Below are 25,399 nucleotides of genomic sequence, written 5' to 3' on the forward strand. Positions count from 1 at the left end.
ACAATATTGCTGATATGAAACAAAAACAACCAAAATAATTTGAAAAGATAGTGATTTTGTCCAAAGCTTCTCATAAAATCTTAAATATTACAGTCGATGTTATTCCAAAGACCATGATGCTTCAGACCATGCTTATGTTGCTAATTATCTTTACAACAATTCTTGGACAGAGAATGTAGAGACTACTTGATGTAGAACACACCTCAGGCACAGATATTCTGACTCTCAAACTTTTACAATTCTTTTCTGATTAACCACTTGAAGGGGTTCATATTAAAGCTCTTTGTGTATAAAAACTTTTCACAGTCTTTGTTTTTCAAAAATCGAAAATTTTATTTTTCTCCATAGAGTGAACACAGAGTTTGCGGCAAGTTTGAATTTGAAATATAGGTTATATATCATGGGTAATTTGTTTGTCACATACACACACACACACACACACACTTGTATTTTGGAAGGACAGTAACTTCAGTTCTATTGAAGCAAACATCTGCCAAACTGGGGTCCTAAATGATCTAACAACAATTGAGAAATTCTCCACTTTTTCTGCTGCAGTGCCATAAAACCTTCAATTTTCAAACCATTACTTTAAAATCCATTTTGTGAAATTGTTCTCTGTCTCCAAGTTTCTGAATCAACATACATCATTAAATGTATTCAGGTACCACAAATTTACATATATCTGTTTGCTGTCCAACAAATGCTCAATGGTGTCAATATGTTGAGATCTTTGGTAACAATTGTAGATCTCTCTAGTACATCAGTACAATTACATGGAAAATTTCTTTTCAAGATGACAGACTTTACAAAATGGATGTTATTGTTACGAAAACTGCTTTCTATATCTTCATAAATCACTGTGACAGGCCTCTCCACAACGACTGCTACTCGATGGTATGACAAATCATGTTTTATAATAAAACGTGAAGTTAGAGCAATGGGTAAACTGATTGTGAAATATCCAAATGACCCATATGTGAGAGGTCGCTATTTTCAACTTAAGAAAGAGTATAAAAAGTTAATTAGAACTAAAAAGAGAATGTACCAGGAGAATCTTTTAAATAATATCACGGAAGTGAATGGTGGTAACTTAGATCAATTCTGGAGTGCATTGAAAGAATTAAGGATGTACGATCGGAAAAGTAAAAGTAATGTCAATTTTTTCAAATGGGGATTTTTGAATACCTACATATGTGAATAGTCCAAAACTGGGAAAAAACATGGGTCACCGCGCTTGTTTTTTACAAAATGACATTAAAAATTCACGGTTTTTCACAAAATCACTAAAAATCAATAAAACAGGTCATCATTTTCATATTTATATCATGATTGCATTTTTCACGTTTACACTGTAAAAGAATAAAGAAATTATAAACCTAAGCTACTTTGAAGATTTTACTTAGATTAAAATTGAGTTAAAAAGTCATCATATTTATTTTTTAACCAAAATTGCAACAAATATGCCCAAAATTTTAGGAATCGGAGAGGGTAATTTATTAATTATTGATAGTTTCTACTAATGTCAATTTTCTCAAACTTTGCCAAATAATAGCACTTTTTGTGAATTTTCCAAAACCACATTTTGTTTAGTAGGTCACCGAGCTCGATTTTTCACAATTTTGCAAAAACTAACTAGGATTTACAGGTTCTGGCGATAAACCATGCTCTCCCGGGTTCGTCTCACGAGGGCGCTCTTCAAATGCTGCTGACCTGCCGTGGCTACCTGCAGTGGCCCTGTCCAGGCATGGTCATGATTTAAGCCTACCATTAAACTTTAATGAGAGGGAAATGGCAGAACAAAGCAAAGACTTTTAGGTTCTTCTACTTTTAGAGTCTATATATTAATACAGCATACAAAAAATCACGTAATATTTATTGCCGTAACGCTTATCGGTGGGGATTAGGTTGACTTCGCTGCAGGCTAAGTAAGTTGTCACACACTACGTGGAGCCGGGAGCCGAGGCCGTGAACTTGGTGTTTCTCCAATACACGATGACAATCGTAAAGGCAAGCCCGCAACTGACACAAGTGTCAAGATTTTCGGCTAGTTCACTCAAATCGACTATGCGACGGCCATTCTTCCATTCTCCGGTAGGTCTACTAGCGACACTATCATTGGAATTATAACCACGAATAGCAAATCAGACGTCACACTTCTGATTTACGCTGTACAGGCTACGGTCATATTGCATTTTTTTTTATCTCTTTGCTGAATTCTCGTACCTTCTAGCGTGTTTTGAGGGCACGCTGAACATTTTCTTGGCGCGATTTTACTTTACCTGCAGACGACATTTTGTACAACGCAAAAACGTTCGGAACGTCACTATGCGCGCGTGGTTACTATGGATACATTTCTGCGCAGAATTCGGCGCAGTACGCTTATATTTTTCCGATCGTACATCCTTAAAAACCAACAATTCCTTACCAACAAATGATGATATCAGTAATAGTATAAGTGTTGAGGAATGGATCAAGCATTTCTCAAATCAAAATAAGAAATATAACCATAGTTCAAAATTAGACAAAATTATAAAGGAGCTAGAAAGTAAGGAAATTAATGAAGAATTGAATGGGGATATTACTTCCACTGAAATCATGAAGGCAATTAAACAGTTAAAAAAGAAAAAGTCGCCAGGTGATGATAAAATAATCAATGAAATGTTAATAAGTGGTCAGTCTGTCCTTCTGAAACCAATTACAAAACTCTTTAATAGTATTTTAAATTCAAAAAAGTTTCCAGACATTTGGCGCACTAGCATTATAAAACCACTTTTCAAATCAGGGGATAAAAATAACCCAAATAACTACAGAGGGATAGCTCTATCAAGTTGTCTCTCAAAACTTTTCACTTCAGTTTTGAATAACAGATTACATAAATATGTTGAGAGTCATGATATTCTAAGTCAATATCAGGCTGGGTTTAGGCCTGGATTTCGAACAACAGACAACATGTTCATCTTAAAATCGGTTATTGATAAGTATATTAGTAAATCAAACATTGAAAATGCGAAGGATAAAAGGAAAAATAAAATCGGTTGTTTGTAGGATTTGTTGATTTTAGAAAGGCATTTGATAGTATTTGGCGTCAAGGGCTCTATTATAAGTTACTAACACACAATATTAATGGCAATATTTATCAAATAATTAAAAGTATGTATGACGAAGTCAAATACAGTATAAAACTTAATGGTGGAATCACACGACAGTTCAAATCAATGCGAGGAGTTAGGCAAGGTTGCAATATTAGTCCCATTCTTTTAATCTGTTTGTTAACGATTTATCAGGTTACTTTGATGATAGGTGTGAACCAGTTAATTTAGGACAGTCCCTGATCAATTTCCTATTATATGCTGATGATCTTGTATTAATTTCTGAATCAGAGGCTGGATTACAGCGTTGCTTTGATAAACTTCATTCATATTGTAATGACTGGAATTTAGAAGTCAACACTAACAAAACCAAGTCATTGTTTTCAACAAGAATGCTAGGGTCCTTCGTCATAAATATAACTTTTATTATAGTAGTATGAAATTAGAAATTGTTCAAAGCTACAAATACTTAGGCATAGACTTCAAATGTAATGGGAAGTTCGACATTGCAAAGGAGACTCTATACAAGAAGGCACTGAAAGCGTTCTTTATATTAGAAAAGTGGTCAGTTCATCAGCTAACATAAATATTCATGCATGGATTCATATTTTTGACCACGTTATTAGGCCTATACTAACTTATGGATGTGAAATTTGGGGAACTGAGAAATATTCAGATAGGACACCAATTGAAAAATTGAATCTTAAGTTGTGTAAAATACTTCTCCAAGTTAATCAGTCAGCAACTAATTTAGCAGTGAGAGGTGAGATGGGCAGGCATCCTCTTTTAACTTTTATCAAGAAAATGATGGTTAAATATTGGTATAGAACATACACTAAGAAAGAAAATACTTTGATCCATGAGGTGATGGTATTTTGTACTAACAATAACATGGCCTGGGCAACTGCAATGCAAGAAATTACAGGATTGGAGAGTGTTGGTAATTTTTGGCAAAATGATAAACATAGTGTGAAAAACTTAACAGATAAGATAAGTAATGACTACATTTTAAAATGGAAAAATGAAGTTAATGCAGAAAAGACATCATCAGGAGAGAATAACAAATTGCGCGTTTATAGAAAGTTTAAAACGGATTTTAAAATGGAAAAGTATTTAAGCTGTATCAAGGATAAAAATGACAGAAAATACATTACCAAGCTGAGAATAAGTGACCATAATCTGATGATTGAGAAGGTAGACACATGAGACCAAAACTAAAAGCTGAGGACAGAATTTGTAATAGGTGTGATACTAACTCAGTTGAGGACGAATTTCATTATATCATGTGTTGTCCATGTCATACACAATCACGACAAAAATTGTTAGACTCGATAGCAGTCAACAATGAAAACTTCAACAACTGGGATCTGCAAGCCAAATTTGCTACATAATGAGCAATACAGATAGCATGATATACCTCACAACATTTATCCAAGAAACAGATATTTTTAAGATTACCCAACATTTCATATTCTGCATAAAGTTATATCTTATATTTATATATATATATATTTATTATTTTTTGATAAATATCCTTTTCTTATTTTTGTAGTATTAGTTCTTGACTATGTTCACCTTTGAGGGAATAACGTCAATAAAGATTATTATTATTATGTAAACTGTTCACTGACTATACTGTTCACTGACTATACTGTTCACTGACTATACTGTTCACTGACTATACTGTTCACTGACTATACTGTTCACTGACTATACTGTTCACTGACTATACTGTTCACTGACTATACTGTTCACTGACTACGGTATACTGTTCACTGACTACACTGTTCACTGACTACACTGTTCACTGACTACACTGTTCACTGACTACACTGTTCACTGACTACACTGTTCACTGACTACACTGTTCACTGACTATACTGTTCACTGACTATACTGTTCACTGACTATACTGTTCACTGACTATTGCATAGGTTCATGGAGCAGAAAAAAACTCTGGCTCACAAGAATGGCTTTCTGATGCATCATTTGAATTATCTGAAAAAAATGATTGAGACCATAGGACAAGCAAAAAGATGAAAAGGGGAAAAAATTCATCTTTGCATGGGTTGAAGCAAAAAGTTGTTTCAATTCACAGAAATTGAAAAGCCATGAATTCAGTAATTTCAGGTAAGATATTAGTAGGTATGAACTTGAAGAGGGCCTCTAGCACTAGTGTTTGGTTAAATGCTCTGAACACAGCAATGCAACACTGTCCCCCTTGGCCTGTCAGACTGAGATCTCACCTACTGAGGGCGCTATAAGGTAAGGCTTGACAGAAAATCACTGTGATGAAGTTGTAAATGTCTGAGGCAATGCACCTGTGCACCGAGGAAGATCACTATCAGTGTGATTAAAATGCAATATTCCAATTACCAGTTTGTAACCGCATTTCATTTTTGATAGTGTCTGACATTTTACTGTATACTGTACCAGATAATCACTTTTGCACACATTGTAGAATATTGTCTGCGTTGATGGTTTTGCAATAAAAATGTCAGTAGTACCGGTACCAGATGAGTACATGTAATTCCAGGTTGGTGACAATTCTGTCTTCTGTCTTTCCATAAATTTATTCACATAAATAATTGTGATTTGCTACTTCTGTAATGATAATCAGTCTGGATATATTGTACCAGGAATAGCTTTCTATGAGTCTGTCTTGTAATATTCTTATAATTTGTATTCACATGTAATTAAATTGCTGCTAGCATGTCTTCAAGTTTAAATTTGAACATTACTCGAAGTTTATGTAAAATTTTATGATAATATAAACATGAATACCGTGACAAACTGATTTTCATCAGAAAGCCAACATAGTACTACAATTGTCATTTTCACACCAATGTATGTCATTTTCAACTTTCTTTCTACGAATTCACGGACACACATACAGATCAACAGACACACAGACAGACACTATGACACATCCCAGAACATTCTATATTTATTCAAAATAATGTCTCCTTGTTTTGTCATTCGTGGCAAAACTTTTGAAATGTTGACATAAAAGTTGATACGCTGCGAGATTTCAACTTTACTGATTAAATTTTGGCAGAAATCATCGTAGCTACCGGTATATAAATCAAAAAAATGGAGTCCATCTCTGACATTATTTTGAAAGAAATTTTATTGTGGACAAGTACATGTACTTGATAAAAGACCTAACACAGCTTTTTGTTACAAATGTTATGACAGGTCTCACCCTCAGATGTCTGACAAAAATATCAATATTTTTATTGAAAAAATTGAGGTCCAAGGGAAAAGAAATTTAACTACACCCTTCTGTTTACAAATATTTATTGCAAAACACAGGATGACTTTGGAGACAGAAACATTTTCCGTCAGTGTCTGTTGTACTCATAGACTGTAAGGTATCCAACTGTTTCACTCCATTCCAAAATGACAGCACCAACACTGCATGTCTTCACGTCACTGTCTTCTATTCTATTGGTACTATATTTGAACATGGACATTAATATCTATCAACGATGTCTGACAGTGACAAGACAACTAAAAATTGTCACTGATTACCTCAAAAGCCATTAACCCTTTACCTGCCGGACAGTATCACTTCCCCATCTGCCAAGTCAGTAAAAAGTGGTATTGAGCCAAAACCATATGTATTTTCATCCACTTGGCTTCAAAAGTGTGTTAAAGGAGCTTTAGTCTGTAAAAATCATGTTTATAGTATTCTGTCTTCAGGGACTTTCAAATCTTCAAATCTTTGTTAAATTGCACCATATGGGACATCTTTTGCTTCTTTAGTTTAAACCAACTTGACCTGATGGTGCAATATGAACTTGGCAGGAAAAGATTTAACATAGATCTTTAATTTACTGGGAATGCAGAACAATGACTGACATTCCAGTCACGTTTGGGAAATTTGTCACCACTTGCTGTTATTGGCCTTATTACCTAGCATGTCAGAGAAATTTCTGCCAAAACCAGACATCTTGGGATAAGCTACTATCTGACCACCGTAATTGCTGCTGATTAACTTTCTGTTGCTACATTTCAAATTTGAAATTGTTTACTCATGATAAACTTATTATTGAAATGGCAAATGAAACAAAATGAAATGAAAAGATAAAATATCACAGATAAGATGAAATAGCCATACAGAGTTTCAGAATTGGTCGACAGGATCACAAAGTCTACTTGTCTGGATTTTTAAAACCTAATAATCATTGCTTAATCAGTGATCACTTTCCTTGTACGGTGAATACTGTAAAATTTGTTTGAAATGAAATTTTGTATTTGATTCTACCCCATTTAATATGGGCAGTGTCTTGCCAGTCAATGTTTTAAAATCATTTGAAAAATGTAATGGTTTGTAAAAAAATAAAATTCCATGCTTTGCGTTGTGCCAAAAATTCACCGGTCTGGTTAATAGCCATCAGACATAATACAAGGTATGATAGTATAGCAGGGCAGTAATTGGGAACATATTGTTACTATTGCTACTGAGGTGCAACATGTTAGACATGTCTGTGAGTTACAGTCATACAAGTTCTATGGAGTACCTCAATCTAGATATTTCAATTGAAGTTGTGTATGTTACACTCATACCGACCATGAAAGTTCCAGTCGTATCTATGACCTTTATTCAAATATTATTGGTGCCTATGTCAAATTTTAAAATCACTCTACATGACCTGACAAATAAATATTATCATTTATGATGTCCTCAGGAGAGTAATAATGTCTTCAGAGATGAAATTGCAGATTTTTCTTGCCTTTACCAGAGTGTTACTATTTCAACATAGCAAGTCTTATTCACATATGGAATCTCCCAGATGGCTAGCTTCCCTATGGTACCCTGTGCACACAGATGATTAGCTTTAAATGTGGTTCTTCTATCATCTAAACACTGTGAACTACAATGTCATTATGGTGTATCAAAATCAAGTATGCAAATTACATAGTCAACAGCTAAGCTACCATGCACTCCGTGCTAATGAAAACTAATTTTTTAATATTTGGAGATAATTTCTGTGAGTGGCAACTATAGCCTGACTGTAATGACCTGTAAAGAGTAGCTGTACCAAGGCGGAATGTGCGTAGCAATTGAAATACCACTAGGTGCAAAGCATTGTGGGTGCCACCGTTGATATAAGTAGTGGCAGTTCCACGGAATGTTTCACATATGTTTTTGTATCTAACTTTCAGCAATAGCCATTTTGAGGTGTGTGTAGACTTTGAAGCTTTGACAAATTTTTTTCAAAAAGGGAGCAGGAATTTTGTCATCAGTCAGTACCATCTTTTACCAAATTATCTGATATGTATTTTCTTTGCACTAAGTTTGTACAGAGTGGTTTAAGAGTCTTTGCTTTGGCTTTGGACACAGCAAGACAGCTCTAGACACTGTAAAACAGCTCTGGACACTGTAAAACAGCTCTAGACATTGTAAAACAGCTCTAGACACTGTAAAACAGCTGAAGAATAGTTGCCAGGAATATTTAATATTTATGTTCATCAACTAAAGAACTAGATATCTGTGTATCAAAACACCAGTATACCATCTTTGTCAAATATTTAACTTTGGAACACAGATCATTGCTGTGAACACATTCTAGTGACAGTCTATCAGTTTCAAATTAGACCAAACACTCCCTAGAAATACCTCCAGAAAACAAAAAAATGCAGAAAACAGTTTGACTTGTTGTTACAAGTAAATGTTTCCAGTTAAACTCTGAAAACTTAACAATGAGTTTAAAGCAAACTATACATTTAATAAAATACAGAAATGTTGTATAGTAACCCTGGGCAGACAGTCTTGACAATGGCATTACGTTACAAATTTACAACTCTTTCAAAGAAACTTACATTGCATGTTTACAGATTAAAACAAGAGTCTGTCAGAATCTCAATGCTGCAGTCATCAGGCAATTATTGAGAAGTGAATTCCGCATTTAACGTCTTTTTTGTAACTTCATGTCATAATCAGATCATATATCTGACTCTTTAAACAATGTCACAGCCACAGCGTACCAGTACATTGTGATGTCACAGTGCACATTGTGATGTGACGCATTCACAATGGCCACTATGACATCACAATGTACCAGTACACTGGCTGTGACATCACAATGTACCGGTACACTGGCTGTGACATCACAATGTACCGGTTACACTGGCTGTGACATCACAATGTACCGGTTACACTGGCTGTGACATCACAATGTACCGGTACACTGGCTGTGACATCACAATGTACCGGTACACTGGCTGTGACATCACAATGTACCATACACTGTGATGTCGCAATGGAGACTGTGACATCAAAAATTCCACTACGACATCACAATCTACACATGGTGATGTCACAATAGAGACACTGACATCACAATGACCACTGTGACATCACAATTTACACTGTGACATCACAATGTACACTGAGATGTCACAATGGAGGTGACATCACAATCTACTGCAATCTGATAAACAATGTGCACAGCTAACAGCTGAGCAACAGAATAAAAATGTGTCTCATAAAATACGCTAACATACCAAATTGGAGGCACTGGTTTGAGTTTAGTAATTTAATAATTTTAGAAAAACACCCTTTCACAAGTGTAATCTTTGGCCTTTTTGTTGTACACAGATAAAAAAAACAGCTACATTTTGCCACTCTTTAATTCAGGTTAAAGGGACGCTGATGTAAAAAAACAAAATCTTGAAGGACTGATGATATTTCGGTGTACACAGTCACCAAGGCTTTGCTGTTATTCCAACTGTTGATTGAATCTCTGAATATAAATGATGAAAAAATGATTTGAATAAACATCTGTCACACTTGAATCCTTGACTCGTCATAATTGCCAACAAGCTGCAAGGGAAAAAAGAAAAGTATTGGGTTGTAATATTGGCTGTAGAGGAGAATAATTATGGATGTATAGAATGTACTGGTAGTCTTGAAATCTTTGATGGCAACATCTCACTATCTTCACTATGTTGTCAAAATGCGAAATTGTTAGAGTGTAGCAATATTGCTACATACTATACAACAATGGAATTGTTAGAGGTTAGAGTGTAGCAATATTAATACATACTATATGGCAGTGGAATTGTTAGAGTGTAGCAGTATTGCTACATACTATACTACAGTGGAATTGTTAGAGTGTAGCAATATTGCTACATGCTATATGGCAGTGGAATTGTTAGAGTGTAGCAATATTGCTACATGCTATATGACAGTAGAATTGTTAGAGGTTAGAGTGTAGCAATATTAATACATACTATATGGCAGTGGAATTGTTAGAGTGTAGCAGTATTGCTATACACTATATGACAGTAGAATTGTTAGAGTGTAGCAATATTGCTACATGCTATATGGCAGTGGAATTGTTAGAGTGTAGCAATATTGCTACATGCTATATGACAGTAGAATTGTTAGAGTGTAGCAGTATTGCTACATACTATATGACAGTAGAATTGTGAGAGTGTAGCAATATTGCTACATGCTGTATGGCAGTGGAATTGTTAGAGTGTAGCAATATTGCTACATGCTATATGGCAGTGGAATTGTTAGAGTGTAGCAGTATTGCTACATGCTATATGACAGTAGAATTGTTAGAGTGTAGCAATATTGCTACATGCTATATGGCAGTGGAATTGTTAGAGTGTAGCAATATTGCTACATGCTATATGACAGTAGAATTGTTAGAGTGTAGCAGTATTGCTATACACTATATGACAGTAGAATTGTTAGAGTGTAGCAATATTGCTACATGCTATATGGCAGTGGAATTGTTAGAGTGTAGCAATATTGCTACATGCTATATGACGACAGAATTGTTAGAGTGTAGCAGTATTGCTACATACTATATGACAGTAGAATTGTGAGAGTGTAGCAATATTGCTACATGCTGTATGGCAGTGGAATTGTTAGAGTGTAGCAATATTGCTACATGCTATATGGCAGTGGAATTGTTAGAGTGTAGCAGTATTGCTACATACTATATGACAGTAGAATTGTTAGAGTGTAGCAATATTGCTACATGCTATATGGCAGTGGAATTGTTAGAGTGTAGCAATATTGCTACATGCTATATGACAGTAGAATTGTTAGAGTGTAGCAGTATTGCTACATACTATATGATGTTGAATTGTGAGAGTGTAGCAATATTGCTACATGCTGTACGGATGTGGAATTGTTAGATGTAGCAATATTGCTACATGCTATATGGCTGTGGAATTGTTAGAGTGTAGCAATATTGCTACATACTATATGACAGTAGAATTGTTAGTTTAGCAATATTGCTACATACTATATGGCATTGGAATTGTTAGAGTGTAGCAGTATGCTACATACTATATGACAGTAGAATTGTTAGAGTGTAGCAATATTGCTACATGCTATATGGCAGTGGAATTGTTAGAGTGTAGCAGTATTGCTACATACTATATGACAGTAGAATGGTTAGATTGTAGCAATATTGCTACATACTATATAACAATGAAACGGTTACTGTAGCAATATTGCTAAATACTATACAACAATGGAATTGTCAGTGTGGTAATATTGGCACATGCTGTATGACAATGTTATAAATATAAAACTTCTAAAGGCTGCTGTGTAACAATGATATGTGTATATATTGCCAAAGAGTATAATGGGATCGATTCTTCAGACTCATCTGACATACCATTCATGTCTATTAGTAGCGCTATGTATCCGTATTGAACTATGATAGATCATAATGTTGACAGTTGTACAATTAATTTTTTTGAAATTTAATTCTCAATATTTTCGAGCCACCTTGCCGATTAACAATTGTTCAACAACCTTCAAATACCAATCTATAGCACATTTTCATCAGAACTTTGATTTGGTTTTGATCTTCAAGACAATTTTTAAAATGCACAATAATTCATTTGTGAATGTCTCCAAGTTGGCCAATATCAAATTGTATTTCTCTAATCTGCAATGCTTTTTTGCCATCATGTCCTCAAGATACAGCTATTTACTGTTAATAAACATACAGACATACAGACGCCACCGGCTCACCATATAAGCTCTTTTTGGTAATCATATACATACCAAATATGAGCTAAAAATCAAAGAGTGGCTTGTAACAATACACCACACATAAAAGTTACATCTGGCATAAAATTTCAAGACTTTTGATCTGAGACTGAACTTGGAAACTTGTAGCACTTTGAAGGTTGTGTTGGTTAAGCTACATACAATACAACGGCTCGGGCATCATCAGTATTTCGATCATGACCACTATCCCTGTGGCAGGCAATAAATCGTGATATTGCCCTCGCTCTCATGTGTTATAATTGAATCACTATTTTGTTGTAGTATAAACAGTTTATTTGTCATCTCAGTCTAAAAACATGGTGATACCCTTCTTCATCTGTTAGAATAAATATGACCCCCACCAATACTAAAACTTTTCCTCCGCCCACTTCATACACAAAAACTGGCCTGAACAGTCCCTCACCTTCAACCATTTGTAAAATCAAGAAACAGATGAGAAGCAGGTTGATATAATTACCTGACTAATTCCAGGTAAATTCAGGAGAAGACCTATAACTGGTATCCTTCTGAGAAAATTTACAACTACTGGGAAAAAGCCTCTGTAATAGGAAAACAAATATGAAAACTTGTGAAAATTGAACAGACACAGATTCTGTAGTTATTACACACTTAATGTATAATCCAGTTACTGTGATTGGCTGAGCCTCACTCACGTGATATAGAACAAGAAGTGCTTGTGTGATATAGCCCTGTCGCATACACGTGCAGTGATATAGCCTGCTACCATGTTCTGGAATACCACACGTTGTTACTGTGCATACCGCATAATGTACATTTGCTTCATATTTTCTGCAGAGCAATAGCTTTTGAAATGGTACGGTACAAGAAGTTAGCTGGACTTTAATCAGACGACATTTTGTACATTATATGAGAAAAGCAACATCTTCTTTGTTTTTAGACATTAATTTCAGTTGACCTTCCAAGTTTACTTCATCTGGCATTGCAATCGGGCAACAAATGGAACATTTCACTGTGGCAAGTGTTGACACTTGACTACATCAATTGCAAAGTTTCGAAAACAAAAGTGTTTGTTGGGTGTAATAAAATGTATAACACATACTAGCACAGGCAAGATCACCCTGGGCTTCAGCTCGGGCATCATCAATATTACAGCCATGAGCACCATCCCTTGGGCGAGCAACAAATCAAGATTTTGCCCTTGCTAGCATGTGTTATTATTGAAATGTGACATGATGATGATGTCATACATCTTTGAATGACAAGGTATGATAATTGCAGAGTTGTAGTTGTTTTGAATGACAAAACATGATAATTAAAAGAGTTTTGCTGTTGTTTTCAAAATTACTTACACTGAGTTTGAAAAACTTACAGCATACTCAGGTCTCAAGTAATCAAATATTGTAATTCAAACTTTCAGTATTCTGTGGCTTTAACAATGAAAACTGAACGGTTGAACATCAAAAACTTTCATGAAATACTTGCAGTGGAATACTTACCTGAAAAGAAGAAAAAAGCCATACAACTCAATTATCATTCCGACCAATGGCCAACCAATCAATACTATGAGAATTCCACCAAAGAAAAAACTGCTGCCTTTAAGTTTGTGTTTTTGAAAGAAAAATCTGAAAGTCCTCTCCAATCCAATGATAAACCCTAGCCCAGAAAGAAATAGTATCTGCAAACAAAACAGAATTTTACAGAAATGACTCAACTTTTTACAGTGTAAGTAAACATGACTGAACTCTTTACAGTGGGAGTAAACAAGACAGCTGCATTATACATGAAATATTTCTGGGTGTTGATTCACGGGAGAACAATACTGTACTGCAGGATTCATTCAGTGGCTTCCAGGAAATGACACAATGTGAGATGAATTGTTCACCTCAATTTTATATCCCTCACTGTACAACAACATGCAGCAGTGAATACTACAACGCTTGAGAGCTACTGTCTTTTCTGGACAAACTTACAAACTGTGCAAAAGAAGTCTGCACTGTACTTATGTATCAAGCACTTCCTTGTCAGTGTGGACAGTGTATTTATAATAAAGGGCCAGTAATGCTAACAAAGGCAGTGAAAAGTTTTCCAACACCAACAGCTTTAAAATAAATCCCAATAAGTGGTGGTTTAGAAAAGAATTGTAAAAGTTTGAGAGTCTGAATATCTGTCCCAGAGGTGCATACTACCTCGTGACACAGGTATCAATCATGTGACCAGGGCATGTGATCGAAGACATTGTTGTCACTAAGTGACGGGCAAAACAATATTGTACAACATACTGACAGGTTGAAGAGCCTTTTTTCTCAACTTTCTTGATTTTTCACCCTTGTGCACAACTTCCTTTGGTATCCTAAAAAGTGTCTTTCCAACTTCCCTATTTGATTGATTATTACAACCATACACTAAAAGGTATACTGTCACCTGTTCCAATTTTGCCAGTTACCATGGAAAGAGAAAATCTAACCAATCACAGATTTTAAGCGGGTGGCCGCTTTATAAAAACAGCGCCCTCACATGGGCATTTTGAATACCAAGGAACGCCCCTTTGACCATATATGGGCATATTTAGATTACAGGTGACTGTATACCTTAAACATATGTCAGGCATGGCATGGTATTGTTGTCTGCACTGTTGTACCACATACTGCATGCAGAATGCGCACGTTGCCCGTCAACTGTGTTATGTAGGTCATTTACCCCACACTCATCATGACCTGAGTTCAATTAGTCTAGAACATTCTCAAGGTCACTGCCCTTAATGACCTCACAACCTTGAATTCAATTAGTCATGTTTGGAATGTTCTGGAAAGTTGATTAGTTGTGTAAGGGAGATAATTTTAGAACAGTAATTAGCATGTCAATAAAAGTTCTAGATTGTTCTTACATGCCTTTATAAAAGGGACGTGCACAGCTTCCAGTCAGACTTTTGGGATCGTGTCTCTTGTGTGTTACTAAACTCCAGCAGTAGTCATTCTCAAGACCTTTCAAGACCTTCACTGTCAACGCTGGATTATACTGTGGACTTTGTGCAACTACTAGCCTGCAAGCGAAGGACTGTTCATTCATCCGACAGACTGTTACAACTCTGAGACTGGAGCTTTGCCGTCCCAGCTGAGATAAGTAGTCTGTACACTTTTAAAGCTTGTACTCTATCCCTGACTTAGCAATTAGTTTTATTTTCGTAATAAATTTTGTTTAAACATAAACTGCTGAGTTCACCCTTTTGTTCGTTTTCTCTGCACGTAACAAATTGGGGGCTCGTCCGGGAGACGAACATTTTGAGCCGTTTGACAACATTTTGCCAGCCTTTTTAAAACTACTGTATACTGTGAACTCAGCGAAATTTAATCATGGCGGAATTTAAACCAGAGGAAATGGATGACCTTGATCAGGACACATTTGATTCCCTCAGAAAAGACGACCTCATAACACTGGCCAATTTCCTTAAAGTAGAAGTCAAAAGATCTATGCGCAAGAGGGAAATACAGTACCGTATTGCCAAACATTTAGTTAATTTAGGCCAATTTGAGGAATCCACATTGAAAGATTATGAGCCCGAGTCTACCTTTGAACTAAGAAAATTAGAATTAGAAATGCAGACAAATTTGGAGATCAAGAAACTAGAATTACAAATAGAAAAAGAAAAAATACAAATGCAGTTAGAAATGGAAGAAAGACAGAGAGAGAAAGATAGGCAGGAAAGATTAGAAATGAAACGTTTAGAGCTTGGACAGTCAGGAAAATCCTTCCCTTCACACGGTTTTGACATCACTAAGCATTTCAGGTTAGTTCCCCCTTTCCAAGAAAAGGATGTTGATAAATATTTCCTTCATTTTGAGAAAATTGCTCAGAGTCTGAATTGGCCTAAGGAGTCCTGGTCTATGCTTTTGCAGAGTGCTTTGGTGGGTAAAGCCAGAGAAATTTACATTCAGTTGTCAGTAGAGCAGGCTTCAGATTATGATTCTGTGAAGGAATTAATTCTCAAGGGCTATGAGTTGGTGCCTGAAGCTTACCGTCAGAAATTTAGGGATTGTGAGAAGGTGAAGGATCAAACTTATGTTGAATTTGCTCGAACAAAAGAACAACTGTTTGATCGTTGGTGTTCTTCTGAAAAGGTCAGTCAGAATTATGACAAATTACGACAACTTGTTTTGATTGAGGAATTTAAAAGGTGCATCCGGAGTGACATCAAGACATTTATCAATGAACAAAAGGCAGATACATTGGAGGTTGCTGCACGTTTGGCCGATGATTATTCATTGACCCACAATCTTCCTTTCTCAGCAAACCATCCAGTCCTTTTCATACAGAAACAATGCAGGTAAATTTAACTCCTCCTTTTCATCAAGAATTTCTCAAAGGACAGTAGAAAATCAAATGACAACAGTTCACAAAATTCAAGTAACACTCCCACATCATCAGATCCCAAGTCTCAATCTCCTTCTGACAAACAGTTCGGTACACTTTCTTGTAATTATTGTAAGAAAGACGGCCATTTAATGTCAGATTGTTTCAAATTGAAAAGAAAACGTGAAGGTCAAAGTGGTCAAAGTGGATCTAAGCCCACCGGCTTTATTTCTTCATCAACTCAATTAGAGTCTAATAATGTGTGTAACACATTTTCTGAGGTTAAACCCCTCTTATCCCCAATTAATGAGGTCAAGGTCAATTCTTCTCAAGATAGCATTATGGGTATTTTCGAACCATTTATTCATAATGGTTTTATATCACTTTCTAGTGATTTTTCTTCCGCTACCCCTGTCAAAATTTTAAGAGATACCGGGGCTTCCCAGTCTCTTTTGTTGGCAGATACCCTGCCGTTTTCTGAAAAGTCATTTTCAGGTTCTAAAGTTCTTATTAAGGGGGTAGATTGCAATGACTACATTCCTGTTCCTCTCCATAATGTCTATTTGTCTTCGGACTTTGTTTCTGGACCTGTGACTTTAGGTATTAGGCCTTTTTTGCCTTTTGAAGGGATTCACCTTCTTCTTGGAAACGACCTTGCTGGGGACAAGGTCATTACTAATCCACTTGTGACTGATAATCCTAGTTTAGATCAGGATCCAGAGCCATTGAACAAGAGATACCCGATTTATTTCCTTCATGTGTCATTACTCGAGCCATGTTAAAGAAAACTTCTGAGAATCAAAATACTCTCAAAAATAATGTCACAGATGTTGACTTAAATGACACCTTTCTCAGTCAGGTGTTTGACACGGATCATTCCGTTATCCCTCGTGGATTTGAAACTTCCAGTAAAACTTCTGCTGACCAAAGTCAGACATTTTCTAGATCAAATCTCATTGCAAAACAACACAAAGACCCAGATATTTTGTCTTTGTTTGACAGGGTAGATGATGAAGGTAAAACTTCAGATAGCTCTGTTTCCTATTATACAAAATCTGGTATTCTCATGCGTAAATGGAGACCTCCAGATGTTTTGGTTGATGACGATTGGGCTATAAAACATCAAATTGTAGTTCCAAAGCCCTATCGTGCTGAAATATTGCGCCTGGCCCATGAAACCCCTGGGCTGGTCATTTAGGAGTCAGGAAAACTTATCATAAAATTCTCAGTCACTTTTATTGGCCTAATCTCAGGCAGGATGTAGCACATTTCTGTAAAACTTGTCACACATGTCAAATGGTAGGAAAGCCAAATCAGACCATTCCAAAGGCCCCTTTACAGCCAATCCTGCATTTCAAGAACCATTTAGTAGGATACTAATAGACTGTGTTGGGCCCCTACCAAAAACAAGATCAGGAAATGAGTACATGCTGACAATAATGTGTACATCAACTCGGTTCCCCGAAGCCATACCACTGAGAAATATAAAGACAAAGACTATAGTGAAAGCTTTAGTCAAATTTTTCACTTTATTCGGCCTCCCTAAATGTGTCCAGTCCGATCAAGGCTCCAACTTTATGTCTGGAATTTTTCAACAAGTAATGGATCAGCTAGGCATTAAACAGTATAGGTCATCCGCCTATCATCCAGAAAGTCAGGGTGCTCTTGAGCGATTTCATCAAACTTTGAAAAACATGATTAGGACCTACTGTTTTGACACTGAGAAGCAGTGGATGAAGGAATTCATTTTCTGCTCTTTGCTGTTAGAGAGTCAATTCAGAGTCTCTTGGTTTTAGCCCATTTGAGCTTGTATTTGGACATACAGTCCGTGGCCCACTAAGCTAGTTAAAGAGAAATTCCTATCAGACGATGATGATTGTCTGAATATTTTGCAATATGTGTCAGATTTTCGTACAAAACTCTCTAAAGCATGTGAATTAGCCAGAGAAAATCTTGAGTCATCTCAGCAGTCAATGAAAACCAAATACGATAAAAACACCTCAAAACGGAAGTTTGAACCAGGTCAAAAAGTTCTTGTTCTACTTCCAATTCCTGGCAAACCACTCCATGCTCGCTACTTTGGGCCATACCTAATTGATAAGAAATTAAGTGATTTAAATTACATCATAATAACACCTGACAGGCGAAAACAAAAACAGCTATGTCACATAAATATGCTTAAGCCATATTTGGATAGGGATAATCCTACTATAACTCAGCCTGTCAGTGCAGTCAGTTCTGGCCATTATGAAGATAGTGATACTGAAACTGACTTGAGTGAAAATACTCTAAACTCAAAGCTGGGCTCGGTCAAGCTTCAGAACTCAGAAATCCTGGAGAAGCTGGAGTCTACAAAGTTGGCACACCTCCAGCCAGAACAACAACAACAGGTGAAAGAACGGCTCCATGAATATAAACACCTGTTTCAAGATGTTCCAACGAGGACAAACGTCACCCATCACAACGAAGATGTCTGCGACAGTAATCCAGTGGAACAACATCCAGACGGACTGAATCCTGCAAAAGCGGAATATCTCCAGGAGGAAGCCAAGTATTTGCCGAACAATGACTTTATCGAACTCAATAAAAATAACTGGACTTTACAATGCATACTTTATGCCAAATTCAGTGCCATTTCGAGTTTTCCGATATCAAATTTCAAGAGGATAGTCATGGGACCGATCATCCTGTTTGCTATTTTTAACAAATTTTGCAAATTTAACAAATCCCAGAGAAACTACTCTACAATTGAAAAAGAGTGTTTATCTTTGATATTAGCTTTACAGCATTTTGAAGTTTATGTTACTTCTTCAAATCAGCCAATAGTGGTTTATATTGATCACAACCCTCTTGTTTTTCTGCAGAAATTTAAAGGCAAAAATCAGAGATTGCTAAGATGGAGTTTAATGTTACAGGAGTTTAATCTTGACATTAGACATATCAAAGGCAGAGACAATTTAATTGCAGACTGTCTCTCTCGTATTTAGAGTTTATTGTTGTTCACTTTCAAGAAATTTTATTGTTGTTCACTTTCAAGAAACTTTACTTTAGAGTAAAAACAAAATTTGAGTACTTAAATCCTTTTCAAGATTACATTTGTAAAAGAAAGATTTTTCTTTGAAAAATTTTCTTTTTTGAAGAGGGGGTGTGTTATGTAGGTCATTTACCCCACACTCATCATGACCTGAGTTCAATTAGTCTAGAACATTCTCAAGGTCACTGCCCTTAATGACCTCACAACCTTGAATTCAATTAGTCATGTTTGGAATGTTCTGGAAAGTTGATTAGTTGTGTAAGGGAGATAATTTAGAACAGTAATTAGCATGTCAATAAAAGTTCTAGATTGTTCTTACATGCCTTTATAAAAGGGACGTGCACAGCTTCCAGTCAGACTTTTGGGATCGTGTCTCTTGTGTGTTACTAAACTCCAGCAGTAGTCATTCTCAAGACCTTTCAAGACCTTCACTGTCAACGCTGGATTTATACTGTGGACTTTGTGCAACTACTAGCCTGCAAGCCGAAGGACTGTTCATTCATCCGACTGACTGTTACAACTTTTGCCGTCCCAGCTGAGATAAGTAGTCTGTACACTTTTAAAGCTTGTACTCTATCCCTGACTTAGCAATTAGTTTTATTTTCGTAATAAATTTTGTTTAAACATAAACTGCTGAGTTCACCCTTTTGTTCGTTTTCTCTGCACGTAACAACTGGAAATTCGAATGACGCGCATAACGTCATTTGATAGAAAAGAATACTGGATATGCTTCAACACTTTTTACAAACATAGTTAAACTTTTGTCTGTTGATCACTGTGAGAGTCATTGTCACCCAAGACAACAGTCAGTACGCCCTCTATGCCAATATGACATACACAAAACAGTGGAAGTCTAATTTTCTAAGATTAAATCTTTGTTCTCCTTGAAGCTAACAATATTGACAGCTAAAGAAAGATGCTTGAATAATTACTCACATTTCCAATGGCAAGGAGTCCTTTGTCGAAGAAAAATAATATTCCAAGAAATAAGAAAAAAACACCAAAGCCAGACAGGCCCACTCCGATTTCTGTTGATGAAATCAAAATCAATGCAATCATTAGATCTCTTTTTACTGCTTCTTTGATACCATTCATTATGGTTTGATTTCAAATGATTATCATATATCATACTGGTCAGTATATTGATAGCGCAAATACAGCAATCTGATTGGTTGAAACGTGAAACTAACCTTGCTATATTCATGATATACCACAGTTTGAACATGTGTGAGCTCTCAGCTAGAGAAGAACTGTTTTTGATGTATCACAATAGCATTTCAATATACTGTTATGATATAGCAATAACCCACCTCACCGACTGTATACTACGAGATTTTGACTAATTCACAAAATATATGCACTCGTTATTAGATATCCAATTCACTATATGGTGATAAAAGCACATGCTCAAATACTGGCATAGATTGGTTTTATCGGATGACATCTTACTGAGGTCTGCTTATACACCCAGATTGGTCCAATTATATACAAAGCATATTGAACTCTTACAGTGGGAGTGATATATGGACTTCTAGTTGCAATATCAATTCCACAGTTAAAAATAGCGCCAATGGCACTTGATCACAACTGGCACATTGTGAAACTACTAATAATTAATGAGGTACAATATGTGGCGTCATGCGATGTCCCATCATACCATATATGAAGGGTGTAGCACTTGGTGGTTACTGAGTTATGGACAAATATGTATATGTCACATGACATTTTGTCAAAATAATTGAATTGCTAAGTCATCCCTATATACCAAAAATCAGACCTAGCTCTATTGGCTCGCTCAAAATTAGATATGCACATATTAATGAGGTACAATATGTGGCGTCATAAGGTGTCCCATCATACCAAATATGAAGGGTGTAGCACTTGTGGTTACTGAGTTATGGACAAATATGTATATATTTGAGGTCAAAGGTCACCGAGGTCACGGGAGATTTTGTCAAAATATTTTATATATCTGCGTGAACGGAGGGACATGACCCAATCTATAAGGCCCTGGACTTCATCCATGGGACCTAAAAACTGTGTCACTGAATCCTTTTTGCAATATGAATATGATGACAAACTAAATTTTTATTTTACTTGGCCTTATACATGGGATTCTATAGACAGCTGACTTATACATGGTAGTCTATGGTGGTGTAAACTAAAAAGTCCTCTAACATGGCCAAATCGACGTGCATCTGTATGGGGTAGGGTACTATCCTTGTGCAAAGTTTGAAAGAAATTGACCAGGGCATGTCTGAGATATCTGCGTGAACAGACGGACGGATGCACACACGGACGCAGGCAAGCACACACGGACATGACCAAACCTATAAGTCCCCCGGACGGTGTCCGTGGAGACTAATTAGACAGACCACAAAGTCAATGAGCAACATACAGCTGAAAGACTATTTTTCACATTGCGATTTTAAGCCCATTTTTATGAGAAAAGGGACATGTATATGTATATGGAGAAAACAGCAGAAGACATATTTGTAAATTGTTTGTTAAGTGACAATCATATATGCATCTCTTGAAATTTTGTGGTTATAAGGTATACAGTATGTAGTGTAAGAATAATGAGGTTAGAATAAGTTAGTAAAGCTAAGTTGACAGTAATTAAGATTACAAAATTATACACTAAGCTGAGGAAATCTGAATGAAATAAATGTTGAAAGTAGCAAAGTCATGGTCATCTTTTGTCTAATACCTTGTGTAAGTTCATGAACTTTACATAAATCTTGTTATAGATTTGTTGCTAATGGGCAATAACTGTGTTTCAGATCATTTGAGAGCAATCTATCCATGACAGGTTTAAATTGTAATATACTTCTATTTAAAGGAGAGAAACTTCTCAAATAATTTTTTTCCCTGTAATTTCCTGTGAGAACACATGGACATGCGTAGGACTCTATGCTGGTGCTACCTTGCAACTTGTCATGGCATTGTCTATTAAACCTGTTCACCCCAATTTCCTGTAGACAGGTCACACTCTCCATTGATAACAATGGGTTTGGGCCATACCATGGTAGTGAAAGACTGTAACATGTGAGGTCATGGATACTTAATCTCAGGAATGTCAAAGTCTGTATATTGACTCAAGGATGTTTACATAACAAATGCTTAGGGTCATCTCAAAAGTGAGAATCTAAACTATGAAATATGTTTTTTTTTATTGCTTTTGATACCCAAAAGAGCATAGAAATCTCTTATACTTTGAATCAGCCATCCTGCATATTTCTAACATTCATCAAAACCTCATTTCTGTTCCACAACTCATAAAACAGTCCACAATGCAGGATTGGTGTACATTCCAAAACTACATATATGAAAGACCCCTAAAATCAATTAGTTAAAAAGGGGGTTAGAAATTTCCCAAACTATCTAACCGCGCTCCGTTTGGCTCCATTTTTCGGAATTGGAACCTTGGAACCAGTCTATGTATCGGTACCAAATATCAACGCAGTCTGTTCAGCAGTTTTTGACTTTTTGTCGTTTACGGAAATGGACGACATCAAACACCGGTTGAAACCACCTCTATATCACAACTTCCAGTTGTGATAACAATGTATGATAGTTTATGTGAAATTTATGAACAAACATGGCTGAGAAATAATCATAATGATACAAGGAAGTGTGGATGCAGAAGAATAAGCTCCGAACTTATAGACTATTTAAGACAAATTTTAAAATTGAAAGTTACTCGTTACATATAAAATCTTTTACCTATAGGAAGTGGCTAACAAAACTAAGAATTTCGAATCATAACCTTCAAATAGAACTGAGTAGGTCAATTCCAAAAGTTCCTGCAAGTGAAAGATTCTGCAAATATTGTAAGACTTCAGTTGCGGATGAATTTCACTTTGTAATAGAATGTCCAAAGTACACAACTTATCAGCTTATCGAAATATTCTATTTTCATCCACAAGTTTGTATAATCCTGGTTTTCTTGATTTGAATGATAGAGAAAAGTTCACGTATATCTTTACTCACAAAGATAAACTACCTCTTGCCAAATTTATTTCTGATACTTTAGTTCCTCCCCCAGCAGCAGGTTCATCAAGTGTTTGTTGAAGTCTGCATCTTTGAGTTTTGTAATTTTTGTCTTACCACACTCCCTGAGTGTGTTGTTGAGCAATGAAGTAAAGTAAAGTAAAGCTATTGCTTGTGCATATGTCGTGTACTGGTCAAAATGTCGTGGTATACCGTCGCTGGGTTTGCTTTTTTGCTTTTATAATTTCGAACTAATGACACCTATTGAATATTGTCTTCAAGGTCAAATGTAGAATAAGGTAAGTTTGCTTTTTACTTGTGTTCCATTAAAATAAACTTCTTGACTGCATCTTAAGTCCTGTACAAGTCAGCAGGAGTGAGATTTGAGATTGTACTGAAAATCAGTGCTCTTTCTTATCTGTCACATATGACTTGTAACAAAACAAAGGACAACCACCTTGACTAGCTGCAAATTGTAGCTCTACGGTGAGGCGGTCGGTGAGTTTTGGTTTTTGCGACTTCGCTCACCAGTAGAGCTACAATGCCGAAGGCCCTGTAGCATTCAAAATAAGCGTGTCGCACATGACGCAGCATTTTGATGTGAAATCCCACATATTTACTGCATTTGGTCATACCGATTTATCACTACTGAAGACTAAACACTATACTACATCTTGTCGTTTATGTGGTTTGGTATTCGTTCAAACACGTCGATCGCATTCCAAAAACACTGAGCGTGTTTCTGTGAGCTGCCATTACCGGAAGTTGGTAATGGCGGCTCCCAGAAATGTTTTTGGAATGCGATCGATGTGTTTGAACAAATACCAAACCACATAAACGACAAGGTTAGTGTAGTATACTGTAGTAGTGATAAATCGGTATGACCAAATGCAGTAAATATGTGGGATTTCACATCAAAATGCCGCGTCATGTGCGACGCGCTTATTTTGAATGCTACAGGGCCTTCGGCATTGTAGCTCTACTGGTGAGCGAAGTCGCAAAAACCAAAACTCACCGACCGCCTCACCGTAGAGCTACAATTTTGCAGCTACCAACCTCGACATGTGAACTTGAAGGACTGCTGTGTGATTATTTAATTAACATCAATCATCACTGTTCATTGGGAAGTACAGTTGATCAGAAGTTTTATCAGTGTATTCATGTCAAACCACGGTAACATGTCTAAAACTAGTAAAAAATCTCACGCGATTTTTGCAACTATCATCAATCAATGACAACTATGAACTAACTTTTGTAGAATCTACTCAACATCTGTCAGTGTTACTGTGTTGGACTACACCATGGTGGATTCCAGCTTCCACCCCAGGCTCAAACCAATGACAATGACAATGACACTGTATGGGACAGGTCGGTACATCCGTACATATGTGTCATTTAAGTCTACCGACAACGCAGAATATTTACACGAAAAGATATCTCACACAGCTGTCGAAAGGTAAGAACGAATACCAACTGTTTACACGTCTAGCGGTCTACCAGTCTAGTCATATCATCCATCACATACACGAGATTTTAGTTGAAAACATCATCCTTCGGATGGAAATAATTTTGAGGTTTCCTTGGTCTTTATCACGGAAGTGTATTCATATGGATACATATATGGATATTGTAGCACTTACTCTGATAATCTGTTATTTCAAACATTTTTAAGTCCGATGTCAGCCGGTTTTGGAGAGCGAGTGTGTACAACTGACGGACATGGCACCTATTCCAACTCGAAGGCCACGTCTGAAGCGGAAATCACTGGCAAGTCTATCGATTACGGGGGAGTGTAGCTTAGGGTACATTTTCATATTCCAAATTATCAAATACGTCACACGTACATGGTCGAAATTTGACATCATTTTACTTGTTTTATGTCATTATTGCGCTTTAATATGCTCCACTGTTGCATATGCTCCA

The 25,399-nt window shown here is 36.3% G+C and overlaps 1 protein-coding gene across 1 annotated transcript; it reads right to left on the reverse strand.

Moving 5' to 3' along the window:
* Positions 1–7,697: 7,697 nt before the first annotated feature.
* Positions 7,698–25,263, reverse strand: LOC139142622 (vesicle transport protein GOT1B-like). The gene is made up of 5 exons (XM_070712647.1): positions 25,117–25,263; positions 20,420–20,511; positions 13,599–13,777; positions 12,599–12,680; positions 7,698–9,921 (listed from the first exon to the last, which is right to left on the reverse strand). The coding sequence occupies exons 1-5, from the start codon at positions 25,139–25,141 to the stop codon at positions 9,883–9,885; spliced, it is 417 nt and encodes a 138-aa protein (XP_070568748.1). The 5' UTR covers positions 25,142–25,263; the 3' UTR covers positions 7,698–9,882.
* Positions 25,264–25,399: the final 136 nt, after the last annotated feature.

The sequence above is a fragment of the Ptychodera flava genome, chromosome 1, assembly GCF_041260155.1.
Source record: "Ptychodera flava strain L36383 chromosome 1, AS_Pfla_20210202, whole genome shotgun sequence".
NCBI lineage: Eukaryota > Metazoa > Hemichordata > Enteropneusta > Ptychoderidae > Ptychodera > Ptychodera flava.